Here is a 24855-nt window from a genome sequence, read left to right as displayed (position 1 = left end):
TCTCTGTTTCAACCGTCTGTGTGTATCTCTGTGGAGGAGACGGATGGTGCCCCTCCTCGTTCCGCTCTGCTCAGAAACTGGTGGGAAATGTATAATGAATACTAATGAATCCCCACCTCCCTCGACAGGTGTCTTACCTCCACCCCTCTCACAACTAACATCCTGTCCTCTCCTCTCTCTCCTTCCCTGACAGAGAGGAGTGAGCTACTGACATGTGATGTGAATTTAACACACACAAGGCTCAGTGGAAACATCCTCTCCACCCTGAGCTCCTTCATTAGTGCTGATTCTTTAACAGACTGGACGAGTTCAATCAGGAAAGTCACAGTGTTCCAGATTTCACCATTCCAGTAAATTATCAGGAAACACAGCTGAAGAGTAAAGAAACAGTGTATGAATTTATTCTGCTATAATACAGAATAATACAACACTGTTTTTAATGCTAAGAATATAATATAATATAATATAATATATGAATGATAAAAATAGTTTTAGTACCTTTTTTCATTCTGGCATATTTATTTATTTAGCTGAATTTATTCTGCTATAATACAGAATAAACAGCATTGTTTTTAATGCTAAGATAAAAAATTTAATATAATATGCAAATTATGAAAATATTATTTCAGTACCATAAGGCATATTACAAGTAATCCTATTTAAGCCACACAATTTTGTTGCTTATTCTACTTTAAAAATGTTAGAGTGATGCCATTTATATTTAGTTAATAATATATATATTATATGGTAACACTTTAGAATAGGGAACACTTATTCACTATTAACTACGACATTTCCCTCAATAAATTACTAATTTGCTGCTTATTAATAGTTAGTAAGGTAGTTGTTAAGTTTAGGTATTGGGTAGGATTAGGGATGTAGAATAAGGTCATGTAGAATAAGGCGTTAATATGTGCTTAATTAGTACTAATAAATGGCTAATATTTTAGTAATATGCATGCTAATAAGCAACTACTTAAGAGACCCTAAAATAAAGTGTTACCATATATATATATATATATATATATATGTATAATAATGGCAATAAAAAGAGTGAGACTCTGATGAAGAGGATATGTAATATAAAATATAATGCTGATATTCTCTGTAACACTTAGTATAGGGACCAATTCACTATTAACTAGTTGCTTATGCATGCATGGCTGTTTATTAGCAATTATAAAGCAGATATACTGCATCGCCATATTTTACATCCTGCATCTTACCCAATACCTAAAAGTAACAACTACATTATTAACTATTAATAAGCAGTAATTAGGAGTTTATTGAGGCAAAAGTCGTAGTTAATTGTTAGTTAATATTGAAAACTGGACCTGAAAATAAATTGTGATCATTTTATCTCTTCAATGATAAAAAAGTTCTTCGTGAGATTCTAGTATTCTCAAATCTGGCTGAAGATGTTTTAAAAAAATGAAAATTTGAAATATTAGCTAAACATGGTGCCAACATTTGATTGAAATTGTTCCATGCTGCTCAACTTTAAAATCAGGCCCAAGTCTAATTGTTTACCAACTGGTATATAATACAGTGTTATGTAATGATCAAATTAAAATGTCTTTAGTATTTATTGTGTGAAGCTTGACTGAGCAAGTGAATATGCAAATAGTAACACTTCGTTTGGATACATTCTTCTTGGCAGAGAAGGTAACGGCCTGACATGTGTTTTAATTAAGTTTCTCACTTCAGTGCCCAGATATTTGTGGATGTCAACGCAGCGGTCCATGAAGATACGATCCGATATGCCAAACAGTTCTCCTACAGCAGATAATTAATTCCACATCTGAATAACTGCTATTTGATTTGTTTGTTATGTTCTGCATAAAAAGGTCAGAGATTTTGTTTCCCATCAGTTCGTTACATACTGCAACATCGTGATTGTTCGTACAAACAGCACTTACGGTCTATGTACGGTAAACCTGTCTTGTGTTGTCTGTCCCTGTGGAGGAATCAAACCAAGTCTCAAATAAAGACATTCCACATCTGCTCTGAAATTATTTGACACAATCTCACTACAAAGAACGTTATACGCTGCTTCCACCTGGTGGCTACAATACAAACTGCTAAAAAAAGACTCCAGAACGTTTTGTGAACGTGCAAGCTTTATTTCATACAGTTTTTACCTACAATTGAATGCCTTTGAAAGACAAAAAAAAAAAGAGGTTTACATTCACTCAGCCAGCACGTGATAATTAAATAATTAGCAAAAAATAAGCTTCACATTCTTCATGTATTTTACAATCACTGGTGCTTTTGAACTGGCAGGTTTTGCTTTACATATCACACAGAATAATAGAAACACACAGAAAGAGACAGCGGCTTGTGGAACATCAGACTCGGACTCTGTCAGCCATCAGAGGTCCCTAGAAATGACCAAAAATGTACAATTCAAACAAAAATGGATCAGGATTTACTTGGAAATAATTTTCACTTAGAAACTGCTAGTAAATTTTACAAATATTAAAAAAGAAACATACGTAACAGTGAATTAAACATGGAATTTTGATGTAGAACGATGTACTAAAAATCATTTAGAAGTGTTGTTTACAACTTTCAAAAATATTTTTTTAAATGTGTAACAAATACAAAAATTCATCAAATTCATCATATATATACACTGCCGCTCAAAAGTTTGGGATTAGTAAGATTTGAATGTTTTTAAGGGAGTCTCTTCAGCTCATCAAGGCTGTATTTATTCGTTCAAAAATACAGAAAAAAACAGTAATATTGTGAAATCTTATTGCAATTTCTAATATTGGTTTCCTATTTTAATATACTTTAAAATAGAATTTATTTCTGTGATGCAGCACTGAATTTTCAGCATCATTACTCCAGTCTTCAGTGTCACATTATCCTTCAGAAATCATTCTAATATGCTGATTTATTATGAGTGTTGTGCTGCTTCATATCGTTTTTTGGAACATGCGATACTTTTTTCTTCAATTCTTTGATGAATACAAAGTTAAAAAGAACAGCATTTGTTCAAAATAGAAATCTTTTCTAACAATACAAGTCTTTACTATGACATTTATTAATTTAACACATCCCTCCTGAATAAAAGTATTAATTTCTTAAAAATAATAATTTTTTGAATAGCATTGTATATTGCAACACAAAAGTCTAAGAATCAAAGAAAAAAGTATCACAGGTTCCAAAAAACAATATTAAGCAGCACAACAGTTTCAACACACATAATAAATCAGCATATTAGAATGACTTCTGAAGGATCGTGTGACACTGAAGACTAATGCTGAAAATTCAGCGCTGCATCACAGAAATAAATTCTATTTTAAAGTATATTAAAATAGGAAACCAATATTAGAAATTGCAATAAGATTTCACAATATTACTGTTTTTTTTCTGTATTTTTGATTGAATAAATGCAGCCTCGATGAGCAGAAGAGACTCCCTTAAAAAACATTCAAATCTCACTGATCCCAAACTTTTGAGCGGCAGTGTGTGTATATATAAAGAGCTTAGGTTTATCAGCTGTCATTCCAGGATCATTTACTCACCTCAGACCCTTTACAGCACGTACAGTTCGAGAAGATACTCCTTAGGCACGATTCCGATGGCCCCTTTCATCTCCCCCACCCACCAGCCAAACATGTCGTACTCCTGTTAAAAAAAAAAAAAGAACGATAACCAACATTCATTAAACTCACTCACTGTTGAGACCAATCAGTGCAGTGACACAATCAGTGAGGTCAAATCTCATAGGTCAACACTCAGGGGAATGAAATCTGTCAATATATAGTTCATTTACCCGCTCATCTTCAGGTTTTACTTCATTTTCTTCTCATACGGTCTCTATCCGTACACCCCCACTCCCCCCCTCATTCTGTCTCCCTCCCAACCTCCTGTCTGTCTTTCCAAGGCCAATTCAAGGGCACAAGGCCCATAGGACCTATAAAGATTACACATGAGAATGTGAACGGGCGATATATTTCGTATGAAGCACAACAGATCTGCGAGCCCGAGTACAGAGTCCTTTTCTTCCCGTACAGAGACAGATCAGCTCTCCTCCAGCTCATGGAAAAGATAGCCATAAAGATAAGCAGCAGATAAGATCCGTCCATCCGTCTCTCTTTCTTTATGCCATAATTACAAACAGATCACACAGTGCCATTCACTTCAAAGCCACTAAACCCTGCGTTTTCTCCACATCCACGATACTTCTCCGTTTCTCACAGATGCCTTCTAAACTTTGGGGTTACGCTGAGGCAGATCTATCACGCCACATCGTGCTTTCTTTCAAAAAGGAGAATGGAGGGAAGCAGGGAGAAGAGACTGGACTGAAATGAACTGTGGACGCACGGAAACTGCTGTATAAAACTCCATTTCCCAGCAGACCTTTGGAGGAGCTAGATACACTGGGGTCTGGGGACCCCCACTGAACTGCAAGTGGGTGCTGGAGGGTTCACCAGAAAACGTACAACATTTTACAAAAGGTATTTTAAAGGCTGTCAGTGTTAATGTGTGCATAATAAACAAATTTGGTAATATTTCTATTGTATCCTGCTTTCTATCGACTTAATAAAAAGTAAATATTTTAAAAGATATAACCAATTTAACATTTAAAATAAAAAATAATATAAAAGACAATTATACACACTACTATTCAAACGTATGGGTTGGTAAGTTATTTAACGTTTTTGAAAAAAGTCTCTTATGTTCTCCACTGCAGGCTGCATTTATTTGATCATAAATACAGTTAAAACAACAATATTATGAAACATTATTAAAATTAAAATGAACAATTATGCTAATAAGCAAATTTGGTGCTCAATAAAACATGTTTTTTATTATCAATGGTCAAAAAAGTTGTACTTTTTGTGGATTCTTTGATGAATATAAAATTCAAAAGAACAGCATTTATTAAAAATATACACACATACGGTACTGTAATCTCAGAAACAATTCATTTGTTGTTTTTAAAATCACACTTAATTTAATACCAATTTATACGCTTGAAAATATAGCTGCCTTATATTTTAGGAAGGGGTCCAGGCATTCATCATATCTGGGAGTCCTTGGCATCAAAACGTTCATATCAAAAATCAAAATCAAAAATCCTATACTACTTTGCAAAGGCAGAACACAGTGATACTTTTTGTCAAAATTGAGTTATGACTGAAATGGGGTTTCTATGATCTGTCTGTGTGACAGACAGGTTTGGCTCATTGTAAACAATAAAGTAAAAACGCCAACTCAATTACAGTTTTAGCTTTGGTGTAGTTCCCGTGCTTTGCCTTTGTAGGGCAGTATAGAGGACCTTAATGGGGCCCTCACTCATCAGGGGGCCCAGGTTGCCAATCTGAAACCTCAGCTCTCCATGTTTTTGAAAGTTCCCATATAAACACTCATTTGTTGTACTTAAAAAGAACGGTCAGCTACAGTGAAACCCCGAAACGTCTCAATCCAGTGTACTCTGACTGACATTTATAGCCTTTTTTCTCTCTGACATTCAAGTCTTTGATCTCCCTAAAGCTGAAAAGACACTCACTGCTCGTCTACCTTCATCCTTCACCTCACTGTCAGAGAAAAAAAATCTCTCTCTGTATGGTTCAGAAAGAGCAATGAGGTTTGAATCATACCCCATCTGAAGTTAAATATGAAGTTTGTGGGCCCCTACTTGACCCCGGCAGCCTAAGTGATTCCTGCTGTATAATGTACAGTGCTCAGCTCCGGCCAGCAAACCTCTTACTGCCTGCGTGCACGTATCTGTCTATAAAACACAGGTCTGGTTATGCAGCTGCTGACAGCTGCCGCAGACACACACACTGTAATGGAGAGTGTCTCTCCACCGCCAACTGTCCTCAGTGTGCACTGACCTCCTCATAAGACTAAAAAGAAAAACTTTGCTGAAAGACCACAGATTTTAATAAATCTTTCATTATCTGTAAAGCTTATAAATGGAATATATTCAAAATTATATTCCAAATCTATGTTCTAATAAAGTCAAGGCTGTAGATCAGGTGTTTTTTAAGCTGCTTGTTTTCAGACTTAACAGAAACTGGGAGCATTGATATATTAAATTCATTGATTCCAAAAATTTCAAGACCTATATGTTCTTCAGGAAAAACAATTGAATGAATTACATTTCTGTTCATACCTTGATTTTGTGTTCTTAGCATTTTCATTTAGATTATAGTTTTACTTTAACATATACATTTAAAATATACGTTATAATATATTTAATATACATGTGTGTGTGTGTGTATATATATATATATATATATATATATATATAATGTATGTATATTAAATATATTATAACATATATTGAAATAAATATTTATCTAAATAAAATGTGTATATATATATATAAATATAATGTATATAATGTATGTATATTAAATCACAGTATATAACATCGCTTTCATTTTACTTGCATAATTTGGCTATGTTAATTAAAAGTGTAAAGTATTAATTTTTAAAATCTTATTAAAACTTCTGAACAATATTGTAATTTCAGAAACAAATGATTCTGCTGTCTTTAAAACAGAGATGAAAGCAAAACATGTTAAAGTCCAAGATTCACACACCTCAGGCCGCCAAATATAGGGCAGTTGTCCAGCCTGTGTGAAACGAGACAGGAAGTGCACATGTGAAGGGGTGAAGCGGAAACTTCCTGTAGCTGTCCTTTGATACAGACACACCTCATTGACAGGGCAGCGCCTGGTGCCGTGTGTGTGCGAATATGTGCGCGTGCAAGAGGGTCAGATTAGAAGGTGAGGGTGACAAATAAGTCTGCAACAGGAAAGCAGTACAGACCTCACACTCCTCCTTCATGCCCACACACCACTATCCAGCGCCTATCTAAGGAAGCCAACATGTAAGGTCACACAGACTTCCTAAATTAGCATTTAGCGGACTAAAATGACCTTTGAAATATCTTGATGTAAGGTGAATAATTTAAATCCTGCACAATTAAAATTAGCATATTATGCCACTGAAATTATGTGGGTCTTCGAGTTTTACAATGCTTCTGGACCCCAGACAGACCATGTGATGCACTATTTTGACCAAGCATCATTTACAGCACACACTGGCCTGCTTTGAAAAGAAGAGAGTGTGGTGTGTGTGATTTAGGGCCCTGACACCTCCCCCTGGTCTGATGGTCAATACCCTTTCAGAGCCGCTGAGGGTCTGGACAGGGGGGTAAATGGAGGGGGGGTGGGGTGTTAGACTTGCAGCTGCTGCATGGCCAAGGGGAAGGAGGTAGGCCACTAATAGCCCCACTAGCTTGTTCCCCAGACTGCGCTGAATGGCCTGTGAGCCACAGCTGGACACTAAACCCACACCGGCTTTACGGTCATCCACAAGCCTGGCTGAAGGAAGGGGGAAGGGGCTACGCTACAAAAGATCGCCTGCAATATTCATGGTAAACCAAGCCGTGTAGTACCCATAAAATGGCACAAATACAACGCAGCATCATTGGACTGTGTCGAGCAGTTCTTTCCCAGCATTGTTTGGCAACATACAGGCTTTAGACTTATCTCTTTTATGCAGTGCAATACATTTCATGCATATTTTATAAAATGGGATTTAATAGTGTGGGTTTTTTGTTTAAAAAAAAAGTGCCATGTGATTAAATGTTGTTGTTTTATGTTATTATTTATAAAGAGACAATGCTTTTTACAATTTCAATTCCATTCCAACCAACCAAAATCAGACTGCCTTAGAATATATTAAGTTACAATCAATAAAAATAAATAAATAAAGGAATTGTAGGAATAAAGGAGCGTGTGTGTGTGTGTGTGTGTGTGTGTGTATGTACATAAAAATGCAAATAAAATAAAATAAAAATGCAAACAACACAATTATGTCTTTCAAAAGGCAAATTTTCTTTTGGTTATTAAAAAAAAAAATGCCACCGCACTCATTCTAGCCACTAGATGGCAGACTTGTACTGTATAACGCAGTCACCCCTGGATCCCATTCAGACCATATTCTGTCATTTTCTGACAGCCTGCTGACTTTTAACAGAATGAGATAATTTCCCCATTGGCATGCTTTATATATCCATTACAAATTATGGATTTTTAGCTACTGGTGAAATTGGGATGTCATCTCTATTTCTCCTGAAGATACATTATCTTGCTGCTGCACATTTCTGTGTCTCTAGTAAAACGAATATAAATAAATTGGGTAGAATTATGGAAAGCTGTATTCAGCAGTTCTTTGTGTCAGCTTCTTTCCTGTGTAATCACTTCTGGAGACCTAAACTTTCACCATTACTTAATGGATCACATTAGATGACATCACACATAGGCATGGCAAGGCCTTATTTAGGAGGGTTTTATCTCAGCCCTCCTAAAAAGCTCAGATGAAGCTGTCAGGTCACTTGAAAATCTCTGAAACAAAAAAATAAATAAATAAAATAGATGTAGCAGAAAGACAGAGAATATTTGAATTTGAATTCTCTATTTACCAGTCATAAAAAAATAAAATAAAGGTTTATTACATTCACATATAAATCCTTTTGCTCTAGTCTGTAGCTGTTGTTGACATATGCAGTAATATTTGGTATAGATCGCTATCCCACTTCTATCAACCAAATATGGTACCATTACTGATTATACCTATACTTACAAAAAATGTCAATCAAGCAAGATTTCAAATCGCTATCTCTTACTCTTAAAGCAATAAATATTCTTTTGAAGCATATCAGCTCATGTTCCAATAACAGGCTGATCCCCCATAAGACTGAAATACTAGAATCAAACTCCCATATACAGGGGTCAATGAGGGTACACTTTATTTTGTCCTAGCTATTAATTTATTTAAAAAATAATAATAATAAATACATAATTCATACATAATTGATACTGCTTTTAATTTCTGTATTAAAATTAACTTAAATCATTTTTGAGTGGTATAAAGTCAGAAATCTCAAGATAATACAATTGTCCTGATTTAATAATTTTATATATATATATATATATATATAAAATTTTAAATGAATAGTTCACCCAAAAATAACAATTTCTGTCAAACCTCCAGAACCTTCTGTTCAAAACCTGCATGACTTACTTTCTTCTGTGGAACATAAGTAATTACATTTTGAGAAATGTCTCCGTGCTTTTTGTGCATACAATGGAAGCCAATGGTCACCAAAACAGTTTGGTTACAAACATCATTTAAAATATCTTCTTCTGTGTTCTGCATAAGAAAGCCATACAGGTTAGGAACTACAGGTGAGTAAATGACAATATTTCATTTTTGGTTGAACAATTCATTTAAGTACTTTGGCTTAATCCTTAATTAACCTTTCTTAGAATATTAAGAAAAAAATTGTATTGCTTCACTGCTTAATGTTTTTAAAACTTTTGTCTACAAAACTGAAGACAATCAACAAGCAGAAAACAACAAAACAGTAAGGGATATCTCAGAGAGGACCCCTGCAGATCTTCATGACTTGTGTGTCAAGGTCAATAATCACATAGTTCATCTTTTTAAGATAAGACAACTCCTAGAAAACTTGATATTTATATAATCACATTTTACCTTAATTTTTAAAAAATCTATCTATCTATGAAGGATAATTTACTGTGAGGATAATAATCTGTGTACACAAACATGTATTCAACCTGTAAGGAAAATATGTTATTATTTTTACTTGAACTAATAACAATAATTTTAGATAGTTGTTTAAAAATGAATTTACATTAGAATTATTTTTTCTCTATATATTGATTCATTTGACTACTTCCATATTTATTAAGCTGCCTCCTGGTTAAATAAAGGGAAAAGAAACAAACTTGAGGTTTGTGCCACATTACAAGTTGAAACTTTACCTGAAAATGGTATTAAAGTTTTCTAAAACTATATGAAGCCAACACAAATACAAAGAATATAAGAATTTGTCACTAGCTTTAAACTAAATCATGGACACTTATATAATATGTCCTTGACCTACATAATAACACCAGCATAATGTCGATACCTCAAAACCTCTCTTCTAAAGGAGAAAGCACAAACACGATTAAGCTTTCCAGTGCTTTCTCTGAAGAGCAACGGTGCTAAGTAGACAAACCGCAAGATACCGAGTTTGTTTCTGTGAACGGAGCAGGCTGACCTGTTTTAAGTAGCCCTGAGAGGTATTGAGCTAATTCTGTTAGCCAGGTACAAACCCCACGGGCAGTTCCCAGATCTGCACAGCCGGCCTACGCATCGGAGCTGACAGGTACGGGAAGTTTTTAACCAAACGCACTTCTCCACAGCACCTGGTACAAATAGAGAGGTGGATTCAGCGTTTCCTGAGAACACAGACTACCATTACAGCCATAAATAGTGACTGGCTGAGATGTGTATATACGCTAAAGGTCTGCTTACGGCTGCCCTCACTGAACATGGCATTGAGCCGTCTTCCAATGCTGAAATACCCACACACAAATGAGCTCTGAGACGAGCACACGCACTGGGCAGAAGTGGAGAGAGGTGACAGAATGCTACTGGCTGCCAGACTGCTCTGCTCAGGGCCAAGAGCACTAAAATGGTTTCCGTTGTGACAAGACTAATCCCATCACTGTGCACAGAGAGAGGGTGTGCTTGACTTCCACACTCAGGAACGCCGCTCGCGAACAAAACAGGCCCAAAACTAACCTTTCAGCATCTGACTCAAATGTGTTATCCAGACGTCACAGTGTATTTATTTAACTGAATGTTTTTGCAAATTCATCTTTTCCTGCTGACGTCTGAGAGGGCAGGGTAATAAACATTACCTCATGCTGTATTATTTCTGTCCTCCGTCACGTGGGTTGTGACAACTGTGGCAAGTCTGGAAGTTTCCAGGCCATGGCTCCCGTCTTACCTTGCTGAGGATGTAGATGGTGTCTCCTCGCTTGAAGGACAGCTCATCGGGATGCTCTCCAGCACAATCCCACAAGCCCTGGAAGTAGTTGGCGTAGTCTGTGCTCTTGTTCGCTGCTGCAAGGGATAGAAGAATAGAAGATAATTTATAAACAGAATTGAATTATTAAAGAACGAACAGAGCATTTATGATAACATTTTGTGTTTTTAAAGGCGTCATTCTGAACTCAATACACTCGTAACATATGCATCGCAAAACGTTTATGAAGGGCTGTAAAAATGGGGATCGCTAGGTTGTTGGTTTGGTCTCTGAACATCTCATCTGTCCGTCAAAGAAATCTCAATGTATGTACAATATCATTCAAAAGTCTAAGGTCAGTGAGATTTTTTTATTTTTGAATAAAGTTTCTTATACTCAACAAGACTGCATTTGTTTGATCAGAAATACAGATAATAATGTGAAACATTACTACCATTTAATGATAAAGAAAAACATCAGTACAGTTTATGTTTTCTAAAGAAATATCTTTTAAAATGTACTTTATTCTTGCGATAGCAAGGCTGAATTTTCAGCATCATTACTCCAGTCTTCAGTGTCACATGATCCTTCAGAAATTATTCTAATATGCTGATTTGCTTTTTATCATTAATGTTGAACAGTTGTGCTGCTTAATAATTTTGTGGAAACTTTGATTCTTTGTTGCAAAGAAATTTCAAAAGAACAACATTTATTTGAAATAGAGATATTTTGTAACATTATAATGTCTTTGCTGTCACTTTTAATCAATTTAATGCATTTTTGCTGAAAAAAAAGTGTTAATTTCCACTGATTATTGTCTGATCTCAAAAAAAGTTTTGCAAAAAGACATAACATGTGATAAACACAAATACAATTTCAAGCTAGTTTTAACCAAATCTAAGGTTCAGCTAAATGTTTAATTAAAAAAAAAAAAAAAAAGTTCAATTAAAATTAAATATATATGATTCTCTTCATTAATATTCATTCATTATTTTAGTGGCTTTGCAATATAAGCAATATAAAAATGTATGTAAATACACAAATATGCAACTATCCACAAATTATTATATGGCCCTGCTAAGTTTCTGCTAAGGGTTCTTGCTGGGCGATGTAATGGGGGAAGGTTAGGATGATTCCAAGGGCCTGGCGAGGGACCATAGGTTCTTGGTTGAAGACCCCAGTGTTTTTCTGGCTCAGAAAGATCCACTAGTGGGCAGCAGAGAGTATAAATTGCTGAACTGTGGCTCTTGCCAGTTGAGATGCATACTGAAGAACTCTCTAATGAAAGACTCCTCACTGGTGCAAGTTAACTTGTATTACAAGCCACATTTGCTTTAAGCCTTTTTTATTTATAAAGCTTTTGATTTTTTATAATCTTCAGCAAAGTTTCAGTCCCTTTCAAAAGAACATTTATTTTCTATCTCAACCATAAGCAAAAACAATGCTCTTGGGTTTACATTTAACCTGCCATTGCTCTTGGCTCTTAGTTTAGAGCATTATTTATTCATATTTACAATATATTTACTAATCTACATTGTCTACCCGAAGGCAGCACCATGAGTGGGTGTTTAGTAAAACTGCTTTCACATAAATAAAAAAAATACCCCTAAAGGTAAATATCTTTCAACAGACGTTATTGCTGGCAGTTTCCCAGCTATGCTGATTTGGCAGATTATTCTAATTATTTTCTAAATATAACCTTACCCACTGCTGCTTTAAGGTTTTATTCAGGGCTGCAGCCTAAAAGAACCAAGCATTAGTATTACACCTGCTGCACTGGTCTGGAATCAGCATTATTGCATTCACTTCCAGGATTTTAAAACATTATTCGAAACAGCCCTGATCAAAAAATGACAACAAACACTACTTAGGAAAATTCATATGACAATGTTGCTTTCCAGGATCTGTGAAGCTTGTATTATTCTCCTTCATTATGGCTCTCACTAGTGCTCTAGCTGGCCTCCTCCTCTGAGCATCTGTCACGAGATCCTGCCTCAGCCATCGCTTCTGTCAGCAGGACTTCCTGTGCTGTGAGCCTGGAGCAGAGGGCCATGGTGGGCCACAGTGCACCAATGGAGTCAGCTTCCTGCCAGAGCCTACCAACCCCTGCCCAGTGCCCAGCACCCGGCAGGATACATGCTTCTCCACACAGGCACAGAAAAACCAATATAGCATTTTAAATAATAACCGAGATGATGGAAAGAGTATTGTTTAGCATTTGTCTAACCAATCTGTTAAATTAAGTATCATTACAAATAATAAACGGTGCAAAAAATTCCAGGTCTCTTCCTGAAGGCCCTTCCTGTGGTCCAGACTAACTTCCTACTCCTGTCATCAGTGTAACCTCCCAAATCCATATGTACCTGCAATATCCATTGCTTCTCTTCCACATTCTATCTTTTGTTGTCATTTCAAGACCTCATCCCTCCTATTTTTCTTTTTCCACTGTCTATACCCTTTTAAGATTAAAAAACAAGTTGGACAGACAAATGATAGCCACCCAGGCAGATCTGGGAGTCTGTGTGGTGTTATGGGACAGCAGGGCAGGTAGAGGATGGACAGGCCTGGTGACCTAGTGGTAATTACCTGTCATTGGGGTAGATGGTGGAGGGGGTTTGTTGGCCAGGGTCACTGTTGGTTTAACAGGTTGGGGTGTATCTTCCTCTGAGAGGGAGAGAATAGATGTGCCAGTCAGAGCGGACAGCAATACACCAAATTCAAAATTTCTGTAGCCATTTTCTACCACATTACATACAGGAACCACCCTCAGCGGATTTTACATGACTATAACTGATTACCAACACCAGAAGTGATTAAATAACAATAAAATACAAATACACCAAAAAATAAGAAATTGAGGTGCAAACCTGGGAGTTCTTCATAAATGTCATCATCAATAGGTACAGCATGATTGGTTGGTTGGTTCATAGGTAAGCAGTCATCATACTCTTCTTCATCTTCAGGAATGACTCCACCCATGTCTGATAGTGAAAACACATGCAAAACATGATACATTTGTTCATAAAAGACACCTTTAGAGAGTGACAGTGTTTTCCTGATGTACACTCCTACCTTTAATCAGAAAGTCAATGTGCTCCACCCATTCTTTAGCTTCTTTCTCGGATGCAGCACAGAACTGCAGCAAAAAGGTATTATTGTGAGTGATAATGATCTGAGGATATGAATAAACACTGCATGTTTGAGACATGTTATGAGAGGTGACCGACCTGATATACACGCTTGTCTGGAGCAGAGATCTCAAAGCAGCAATCTCGCTTTGCATCTTTCCGCAGGGTGTTGTTCATTTTGATCGTGTATCCAACAATATTAAACTCTCCCTTCTGCTGTTTATCTAGTGAAGATTATTAAATGATCCAGTTTCAGAAAAAAGAAATTGAATTCAGGACTACATTTATTGGTGACAACAAAAACAGCAGCTTTCTTACCTTTCTCACTGCCATAGTAGTAGAATATGTTGTTGCTTAAAGCACACCATCTCTTCTGCCATTCGTTGCCAAAGAAGCTGTGATCTATAAGAAGTCAAAAGGAGGTTATTTTTCAGAGTTTTTTTTTTCTCATGAGCAACCTGTTTGTGAATGCAGTAGCCTACCCTTTCTGCGCTTCTCCAGGTAGCCACTCTTTAAAATGGATTGAAGGTCCTGAGCTGCCACCGGAGGATACTGTTGAACTCCTGATTTCAACAAACAGAAAATTATTCTATTTTAGTTCAGCTTATTTATGATGAGCAGTGCTAACTGTGCTGGTGAAGAATCCACAAATAAATGAAATACATTTGCTTAAGGCAGCCAGAAAGCTACTTCCATGCCTTTAGGTTTAAAAATCAAAGGTTGACGTCAAGCGAGACTAAAGTTAGCAGAGATTCAAAACTGGATAGAGTTTCATGCACTGATCTGTCAGGTACAGCAGTGTGTGAACCAGATGCATGGTCTGTTTTCAAAGCAAACCTCCCCTCTCGTTTACACTGCCCTCCCTTCTCTTGTGTACACACTACCATTGCATTGCTGAATGAGTGTGAGTGAGCAGAGCAGTGTTATGAATGACACAGGCAATTGTGGAATGTTTGCAATTATGTATAAAGTGCTGTCAAGGGAGCATGACACACGCTGACTGTGAAAAGCAAACTGAACACCCTCAGAGTTGGAGCGGATTTCTCTGAAAATGTCTGGTAGAAGCACTAGCAAAGAAATCATAAATCATGCTGTCTTTTAGAGCAAACACTGGCAAAACAATTAAAAAAGATGACATTTTGCAAAATAAGAACTCGTTGGCAAAGAGCATCACTTTGATTTTTGCATCTTCCTTAGTGAAAATTTAAAATAAATAATAAAATAAAATAATTATATATATACTACTGTTCAAAGATTTTTTTTTAAATAAGATTCTTAAAAATAAATAAATAAATAAAAAAGTGAAAAAGGAAACGGTCAAAAACAGCAATATTTAGAAACATTATTACAACAGCTATTTTTCTATTTTAATATAATTAAAATTTGTATTTTTTTTCTTAATGACAAGAAAGCTCCATTTTCAGCAGCCAAGTCTTGTTCATAAATCTTAAGAAATAATTTTAATATGCTAATTTGGTAATCAAGAAACCGTTCTTAACAGTAGTTGAAAATGTTTCTGTTTCTTAATGAAGTGTGGAAAATGAGATACAGTGTTCTTTGATGAATATAATGTTTGAAGAACAGCATTTATTCGAAATGGAAATCCTTTGTAACATCATAAATGTCTTTACTGCCATTTCTAATCAATTTGTCCTTTACAAAAAACATAGTGATCCCAAACATTTGAATGGTCATGTTACACAAACCCATAACTATAAGCCATGACTAAAAATGTGTACTATGAGTATGAACTCCCTTTGAATGATCTTTATCCATGGTACAATGCTAACTTCAAAAGTAGCAAATGTTGTTGCAAAAGGCTGTAAATAAACAGTGGCAACATGTTTCACCTTCCGCTATAAAATGAGCTTCCGTTTAATGCGCTGAATATATAAATAGAGCAAAAACTCAGAGCACTGTGAGTTTGTGACAGACGCGAAGCCTCTGACTCTCAACAAATACAGCCTGAGATGTGTCTGTCTGTTTTGACTTTGTTTTTTTTTTAAATAAAAAATAAATAAAAAAACTTCTCCCATTAAATGACAAACTCCCTGCCTTTAACCAAACAGCTGCATTATAGTTACACAAGCTCATAACTTCACTTGCTTTAGTACATTTGTCCAAAATAAATAGTCTCAAATAACTTTTTGGTCAATCTCCAAATGCCTTTTTGATTCGTCTAGGCTCTGCAGTGTGCACTAACAGGCTTCAATCTCATCTTGGAGCTAAACAGCTGTTCTCTCTGGCAAGCACAGGGCAAAAGGACCTATAAAACACACGACTGCACTCCAGCAGTAAACCTCTTCCTACCATATACATACACACAAACCACTCTCAGCCTGCATCCTACCCTTCTGATTATGTAAGTTTCTGAATGCAATAATCAGATATGATGCATAATTCGAAATGAGTCAGCTGAACTGGATTTCCTTAAATGTAAATTCTGCCACTAGCATTCATTTAGCAGACGCTAATAAAACAGAAGCCTGAATTGACATTGGCTGTGGGCGGCATTGTCTGGGCTGCAGACCATAAACCATTTGCTCAGAGACAAAAGAGAGCTAAAGCCTTGACGTCTGTGCCTTCAAACTGTTCCTGAGCCTGTTGCCGGGTTACATCAGTCTTTCAAGCACCTCATTCAGCTTTTGTGTTCTTCTACCACTACTAAAAAAATCCTAGACAGGACATGACAAAGGACTGCCACAATGATACTGTGTTATGACAGCTGAGGCTGCAGAAAAGATGATAAGTAAAAAAGAAATAAGTGAGAGAAATGCTTTTTGTTTCTTAATTTATGGGCATTCTGTACATGCAATCTGTTACAGAATAGATTGCAGTGATTCTTTCATAGTACTCACAATTACAAACTTTTCTTTTGACTTCCAGGAGAGAATTCAAGGGTACAGTACTGTCATGTGATATTCCTGTCTCACAAGTTCTTCTAAAAGAATTGCAGATGCTCCATGCCTCTTGTAACATTTTTAAATAAATCACACAATTTTCCACTCACCATCATAAGCGCTTTCCTCATCTCTGTCAGCCTGTTCTGAGTGCAGTGATCCACCATCATTGGTGTCCGCTTCATCAGGTTCTGGAAGGTCTTCATCTCCTACACAACAGTCTTCATCAGCATTCTCAAAAAGGCCAAAATTTCAAACCTCCACTAGCACGACACATTAAGACTGTCTGATTCAGATATTATGTATGCTGCTTGCAGATATGATATCTGACAGCACAGGAATTTGGACATGGTGCCTGGGAGGTAGTATGAAGTATGCTTAAACCTTTGATCTCCCAGTCACAGTTTGAGTGGCACTCGCTTTGCAGAGATTTGGGATATTAACGGAACAGTTCACCTAAAAATGAAAATATGCTTAAAATATACACTCACCCTCAGGCCATTCAAGATGAAGATGAGTTTATTTCTTCAACTGAATGGATTTGGAAAAAACTTAGCATTACATCACTTGCTCAGTGTATCCACAGCAGTGAATGGGTGCCATCAGAATGAGAGTTCAAGCTGATATAAACATTGCAATAATTCACACAAAGTCAGTCTGTTATTTAACGCCTCGTAAATTAATACTTAATACTGCTTTCTCCAGTGAGTCCATCCCCTGTTGTCATCTCACATCCAAATCCACCAACATATTTGTTTAGAACTGTTTTGGACTGTTTTCAATTAAACAAGGTGACTGATCTGTTCATATTTCTCTCCTGATTCAGACAAGATGGCTTTTTCACTGGAGAAAGCAATATCATGGATAGTATAACAAAAGCAAAGGGTTCAAGTAAAAAAAAAAGGGGGAAAAAAGATGAATTTGTTTCTTAAAAGCATGCAGATTCACAAGACATTAACTGATGGACTGGTGTCAGTTACTTGTGGATCATAATGATGTTTTTATCAGCAGTTTGGACTCTCATTCTAACGGCACCCATTCACTACAGAGGGTCCATTGGTGAGCAAGTGATGCGAATCTAAACTTCTCCAAATCTGTTCCGATGAATAAACAGGCTCAGTTTGGATGCCCTGAGGTTGAGTACATTTTCAGCAAATTTGTATTTTTTGACTGAACTATTTCTTTAATATGGAAGATAAACAGATCTCCTGTAACACTCTAGCCTGTTTGAATCACATGCCCTCAAAATATAATTAACATTGAAGATGATGGCAAAGCAAATATTATGCATGTTTGCGCCATCATGTTGAATTTGAGCAAAGAACTTCCTGTTCACATTGTGATGTGGTAATAATGTCGCTGTAAAGTGCTACACCAAACTCAGCCCTCTACCCACAACTCAACTTTAAATTTGTAGTAGGAAACACGAAACTGATCTGTGAACAGTTATGTGGTAACTTAAAGGTTATTTTTAAAGCACTTTTTCATGTGTTCCCATTAGAAGAGAAACAGTGTATGTGTATTATATATTTGTCACGCAAAGATGTTTACATATGAAGAGTTAAAGTTCTCATGTTCAGAATGAATGCTAACTATGAAACAGCAGGATACACTGAAGCACACACTAGTCTACAGCATTATGGGGAAGTACTAGTTTACTTCACCATGCTTGAAATTTAGCCCCTCCCCCAGACACACGCACAAAACACAAACACATCCAAACTTACGTTTGTCCTTGAAGTCTTGAGAGTAGCTGGAACACAAATAATTTGGATTTTTGTTGAATACTATATCAGCATAGAGTCACAAACATACCAGGTAATATCAATTACATGAATACATTCTGTGGTACCTCGTCTTCACATCTTTAATGCGCTTGATAAAGGCATCCTTTTTCTCTTTTGCTTTCTTGCTCAAATTCTCCCCTTTAAGGACATCGGTTAAAAATACTTCCAGATCTGAAAACAGACACTGATTTATAAGCGTAGCTTCTTTTTGCCATTTTTCACCCTTCTTGAATTCCTCATCTCAAGTAGCCTAGGTTTATGCAAACAGGTGTAGCCTACTTCATGTTTGAGGAACATAACTTTCGACTAACGTTATTCCAAACTAATGACACTGTGATTAGTTTACTGGCAAGGCTACATCCCTGCTGGAAAATACATCTTAAACTGGTCTTTGGCCAGAAACAACTGCTATCAACCTGCTTTTTGTAACATTTTAGCTGGTCAGCCAGCTAATAACAATCTCACTCCATCTAATTAGCGTAACGTTAGCTGGCTACTATCTAACGTTACCGTGTTCAAACATCGCTAGCATCTTAAGCTGGAGTCTCCCACAGGTATGTTAGGACTTTAAAACTTAAAAAAAAAAAAAAACTGCACAAGAAAAAAATTGAAATTTCATCTGCAGTTGAATCATAACATCATAATACTATGTTCATACATTGTTGACTTAGTAATTAAAACAACACGTTAAAACACAAAACATCTATTCGCACCCAGCCTCGTCTTTAGAAAAAAGTAAACAAAGACCAACTTAGTTACATGGAAATATTCGCAAAGTCTTTCGGTAGAATAAACTTCCTCTTTTCAGCCAAGCATGACCAGAAATAAATGTAGAGTTTCTAACTGAAGACAAAACACCCTATTGTATTCTGACTGCGCTCGAGACCTAAACGTTCGCTTTATCAACTGTTGTTTGATCAAATATTGCGATTGTACCTGAAATGAGTGTCGTTAAGTCTTCCGGGATGGACCTCATTGTGATAAACCGCTTGACCCAGCAAGATAGCCTTCGAAACACGGAAGTTACAAGTGGACTATGCAATACGGAAGAAGCAAAATCCTACCCTGCAGAAACCACTATTCAAATTAGACGGCATTATTCATCACGCCTGCTCCAGCAGAAACATTTGACTGGAGTGCTCACCCCAAACAGTGCACTGGGGAATCACACGTTTCCTCGTCCAGTTTTACGTGCACGATTTGACAGGAATGATACACTTTACATAAGTCATTTTATTGCATTATTCGTCGAATTCACTTTCACGGTGATAATATTTACTTTTGATGTTTTTATTAGCATGAGAGCGGAAAAACAGATGGGAAAGATACAGCATGCTCATATGATCTAATCTAATCTGAATCTAAAACAAGAAGCTACACTACTTCCTTAGCCAAAGAGGCAATCCTCATTTACAAACTTTGGTAAGTAACTGCTGAATGTCCTGTTTTTTTTTTTTATTTGCCCTCTGTACCTTGTATATATTCGCTGCTGGTGCATTAGAGGATTTTAGTGAGAGGATCTAAGGACCTTTCTGCCCTTTTAGATGGGCCTGCTGTTTGGAGTGGGGCCCACTTATCCTGAGGTGGGAGACAGGTGAAGAATGGGGGTGATGCACAGCTTTCATAGGAAAACACATAGCTATCCATCTCCATCTGGCTCTGTGCGCTCTCTCTGTGCTCCTCTGCTGTTTCACAGAGATTACTGCAGAGAACAGAGCCCTGCCAGCAGACCTGCACTCTGTCACCTTCTCAAAATACGTCTCCTAGAAAATGATAAGGAGTGGAATTTGTTTTTTGAGTCCAAAATATTTTTTAAAGTAATATGGCAAGTTATTTTGCACATTATAATTAGACCCATATTTTGCGAACAAGCCTTGTTGTGATATATTTATGCACAAAAGCAAATACAGCTATTCATAGGAATGACTTAAATGAAACAATAAAAGGCAAATTTTACTTTATGAAAGTATTGGCTGATATTCAACACTGACATCCTGCCTGCTTGTATGCTCGGCTTGAGCACTGCTTGAACCTCGTTTGACCTGGCCACAGATCCATCTGGTGTGGAGGGGGAAAGAGAGGTGAAGTGCCCTTTGACCTTTTGAAGGAGAGGGGAGCAGCTCCATATCTCATGCTCCTCAGCCGAGCCTGTTTGATCTGGACTCACCTCAGTTCACACGTCTCAGCTTCTGGCCCCAACCCACAAAGGGAGAAATGTGTGTAGTGTTTAAATGCAGTTTTACATCAGTATCATCGTAACCAGTGATCATCATCTTTATTAAATTAGACATATTGTACTTCTTTTCATCCCAGAGTTTTAGCATTATACTTTGTTGTTTTCTCTAGGGTAAAACAATGTTTTAATCATGTTTGGTCGACATGACTCTGTGGTGTGCATATGGAAACCACTGACTGCCACATTCTGAATCATTTATTTTTTTCTTGCAAGCCTTGTGACTTGAGCCTGTAACGTTTTCCTTTGCTTTGGTTTTGTTTCAGAGAGCTGGTAGAGAAGAATTGCTTCGTTGGCCCAAAACAATACTGAAATGTAAGGTTTATGGCAGCTACGTGAAGACATACTAGACTTGAAAACATATGAGATGGGTGAGGTCACCAGGAAATACTATGATATGTGACAGGTAAGTCATATCTGAATCAGACCACCTGAACAGCCTCCGAACATAAAGGAAGAACATCTGAGGGCACGCTCTTGCCACTGTAATTCACACTGCCTGTAGGGTGCAGAGGTATCTGTGAAGTTCAACTTTGTGATGGATGAGATGGTGTTTTTGCCCCTTGGCCTTTAAGGGATTAGGCTGCTCAGGTGTTGTTTTTAAAAGACTTAGAATTAGCTTACATTTAAACATTTAAACTGTCTTTTGACACCACTTTCACCACCTGTTTCTGGAGAGGGGGGAAAAAAAGTCTGGGCTCCCTTGAATTGAACCTTGAGTTTACGTTTAATGTCTAATGTCAACAAAAGAATGCATCAATCACGTCAGAAATGTACATTTGTAACTGTTGTACCTGTGTTTCTCTTTAGCAGGGATTTGGTTCTTTGATTATTAATTACTGTAGATATATTCATGAAGCGTGAACCTGTGCTAGTCATTTGATTTAACATTACATTGTGAGGCATTGGTTGCAGCCGCAGGAGGAAGAACACTTTATGTTAGATGAAAAGAGATGTTTAAGAAGCAGACCACGTAAGTGCAACTAGAAGAAGAATAATTGCATACCTCAGGAATTCCATAAACATGATCTATGAGATAATATCATGCTTCATAGAGCTAATTTGTTCATTTGTATTCTGTGGTGTTGCTGTGGTTGGCCTTCTACTTGAGCCATTCTGTTTGATTCAGATCCTTAAAAGGTTTAAACCCTTAAAGGGATATTTCACTCAAAAATGAAAATTCTGTCATTTATGCACCCTCATGTCATTTCATACCCTGATGACTTTTTTCTTCGGCAGAACACAGAAAGACTGTTTTTGTCCATACAATAAAAATCAGTGGAGCCCTAAACAACATTGAACATTTTTCAAAATATCATCTTTTATTTTTCACAAAAGAGAGTCAGCACACGTGAGTGGGTAAATGATAACAGATTGTAATTTTTGAGTGAAGAATTCCTAAGCATTTACGTAGCTGCACACTTAAAATTCATATATACAGTTTGCATTTTCATGCATCTTGCAGTTTATATTTAGTGTTTCTGCTCTAATTTCACTCTACCCTCAGAATATCTGCATGAAGCCCACCTGCATAGGAATGACAAAAGGGACCACCAAGATTAAATGCAAGGTTTCCATGGAAACCAGTTGAAGGCTGACTGCACTGACTTTAAATGCCTGCATAGACATTACAGACTGAGTAACATAGGCCTTTCCTCTTTAAGCATTTTATAGCTGTCGGGACAGGAATTTTACTTTGCACAGATTGTTCATCGATTCTTGTGGATGCTGGGATGACCAAAAATATGTCAGGCTCGCTAACCAAAGCCATAAACTTAGGCTGCAAAACACTTGAGAAAATAACATTGTTGCTGGAGCCCCGAATTACATGTGCATATTATGCATACCAAATGGTTTCACATCAGTTTGCATTAAGGCAAAGTTGATTGTTCAATTTGGGTAGGATCATGAAAGTTATGTGTCTGTCAAACTTTATGGCAGTCTTTAATAAGTAAGCAGATAATTATACTTGAAGCATCCGTGCAATAACATATTTTAGCAAATGCATCTGCAGTGATACCCAGGTCCTAGTAGTGGCTCATATGAGTTATTGTGATGCATATTCACTATGGAAAGGCAAATTTGGTTTATCCAGTTTTCTATTTTACAACCACAGCTTTAAAAATGGGGTGCTGCCACAAAAGTGACAGCTAACTTCCAAAAATGTATATGTGTAGAATGTAAAAAGTTGCCTCAATGAGAGGGTTACAGTTATATATTTATATACAGTATTTTTATTCAGGGCATTTTTGAAAACTGTAACAGAAGATTAATGATAAAATTGTAAAGAGAATTTGTATTGTAATTCTAAGCCTTTCCCTGCATGACTATGATGCAAAAATCTATTTTTGTGTAGCTAGCTGGATGTTGATCACTTCTCTGTGCCAAATCTCAACTCAGTCTTTAACCTGGTTAAAGAATGCCGATCACGTGTTTGTTTTCATCAAAGGACGTCAGTCAAACTATTTGTTCAGGCTCGATTTGGCGCAACGCCTTTAGAGCCTAAACGATTTTGAGCTTTGTTTTGTAAAATGCTATAAAGGGGCTTTTCTGTACACGTCTTTTTGTGTATGATTGAAAATTCTAAATAATATAGCATTTAATAAACCAAATGAAAGATAAGAGCATTTAAAAACTGCTTTGTTAATAACTGAAAAGCCCTCAGACCACGATTATTGTTTTATTATATAGTTATATTATAACTTAACTACATTAGTAGGTCTGCAGTGGTTATAGTATATCAATCCTACATTGTGTGGGTGTAAAGTTAGCCTGATCTAATACAAGGACTCGGATCATTCTGCGTCTCTAACAAATGCCTCTGCGGTGTGAGCTGTTGGCCGCTAGGCCTCATTTCCATTTCGACACTTACGCAGCGATTGCAACGTGGCGTCAGATGTTTGGAAATTATCCTAGCTAGATTTCTCCGAAGCTAGGTTTCACAGAACACTCTTCTCGAGGTACCACTTAAGTCGTATTTTATACATTCAGAATTTCCTACAACTTGCACTTCATAGAGTAGGCTATATAGCATTAACGGAGGTGGCTCGAGTCACCATAATTATTAAACTCGATAAACCAGCCACGGATAAGAACTAATGATGGTCAAACGAATTATTTTATTTTGTGATTATTTGTGGATTCAACTAATGTGGGACAAATATCAGTGCCAAAATACTTTAGAAAATTTAAAATAAATATACCTAAATACAAATGTGTTTGTTAAACTTAAAGGCCATGAGACCGGTGTTGACAGGCTTATTATTGTGGAAAAGGTGAAAAGCGTTTGCCAAGATCCTGGCTTGTCGAAAAAGATTAAAATAGAGTTGTTTTATGGCTGTATAACAACTAGCGGGGATCACTCGAGTTAGACCAAGAAGACACACAGGCCCATAGAGGTAAGATCTTGGGAGAGCAGGGACGAGGTAATCAAATGAGATTATTAGTTTATTAGCTATTTATTCAGATATCAGCTATTTGCAATTTAAATGAATAAATATTAATATTGATAAAACACTAGCAGAATTCTGTTTTAGTTTATACAGTCAGATCATTGCTTGCAGCGTTGCCTGTTGATAAAACTATATTGGCTACTTCATTTGATAACTCTTGTATTAGATGCTCTGATCCGATTCGACACACATTCATCAAATGTAAATTAAATCTATGAACTGCAGATAAACTGATAATTATAATAAATTATATAAACTAAATGATTAATGTTAAAATGTGGTTTGTCTGTTGAATTCCCTTCTCATTCTCAGCGGCGGATTGAATTACGTGGAGTGCTGCCTCAACACCAACCCCCTGTCGAAGGTTTAATAGGCAATAAAATTTAATTGCTGAACTCCAAAACGTTACAACTCTTGGCCAGGAGACTCCCTGTGTCGTCAGATACAGTAAGGGACTTATTTGTGTACGCAGCATCAAGTCATCAATCTCCTTCTTGAGG

The 24855-nt window shown here is 36.7% G+C and overlaps 1 protein-coding gene and 1 long non-coding RNA gene across 2 annotated transcripts; one reads left to right on the top strand and one right to left on the bottom strand.

Annotated features, from left to right (window-relative positions):
• Positions 1–2102: 2102 nt before the first annotated feature.
• On the bottom strand, positions 2103–19840 carry skap2 (src kinase associated phosphoprotein 2). Its single transcript, XM_058746666.1, has 13 exons — positions 19607–19840; positions 18736–18841; positions 18611–18636; positions 16994–17092; positions 14466–14546; positions 14302–14385; positions 14083–14207; positions 13928–13991; positions 13723–13836; positions 13442–13519; positions 10838–10953; positions 3534–3636; positions 2103–2381 (listed from the first exon to the last, which is right to left on the bottom strand). The coding sequence occupies exons 1-12, from the start codon at positions 19644–19646 to the stop codon at positions 3544–3546; spliced, it is 1026 nt and encodes a 341-aa protein (XP_058602649.1). The 5' UTR covers positions 19647–19840; the 3' UTR covers positions 2103–2381; positions 3534–3543.
• LOC131521708 (uncharacterized) lies at positions 18100–24784 on the top strand. The gene is made up of 4 exons (XR_009266345.1): positions 18100–18701; positions 19968–20092; positions 21170–21309; positions 22411–24784. It is a non-coding gene; the product is annotated as an uncharacterized LOC131521708 (long non-coding RNA).
• Positions 24785–24855: the final 71 nt, after the last annotated feature.

Source organism: Onychostoma macrolepis, chromosome 16 (assembly GCF_012432095.1).
Source record: "Onychostoma macrolepis isolate SWU-2019 chromosome 16, ASM1243209v1, whole genome shotgun sequence".
Lineage (NCBI taxonomy): Eukaryota > Metazoa > Chordata > Actinopteri > Cypriniformes > Cyprinidae > Onychostoma > Onychostoma macrolepis.
Note: the sequence above shows the minus strand (reverse complement) of the source record. Positions and strands in the feature narration are given on the sequence as shown.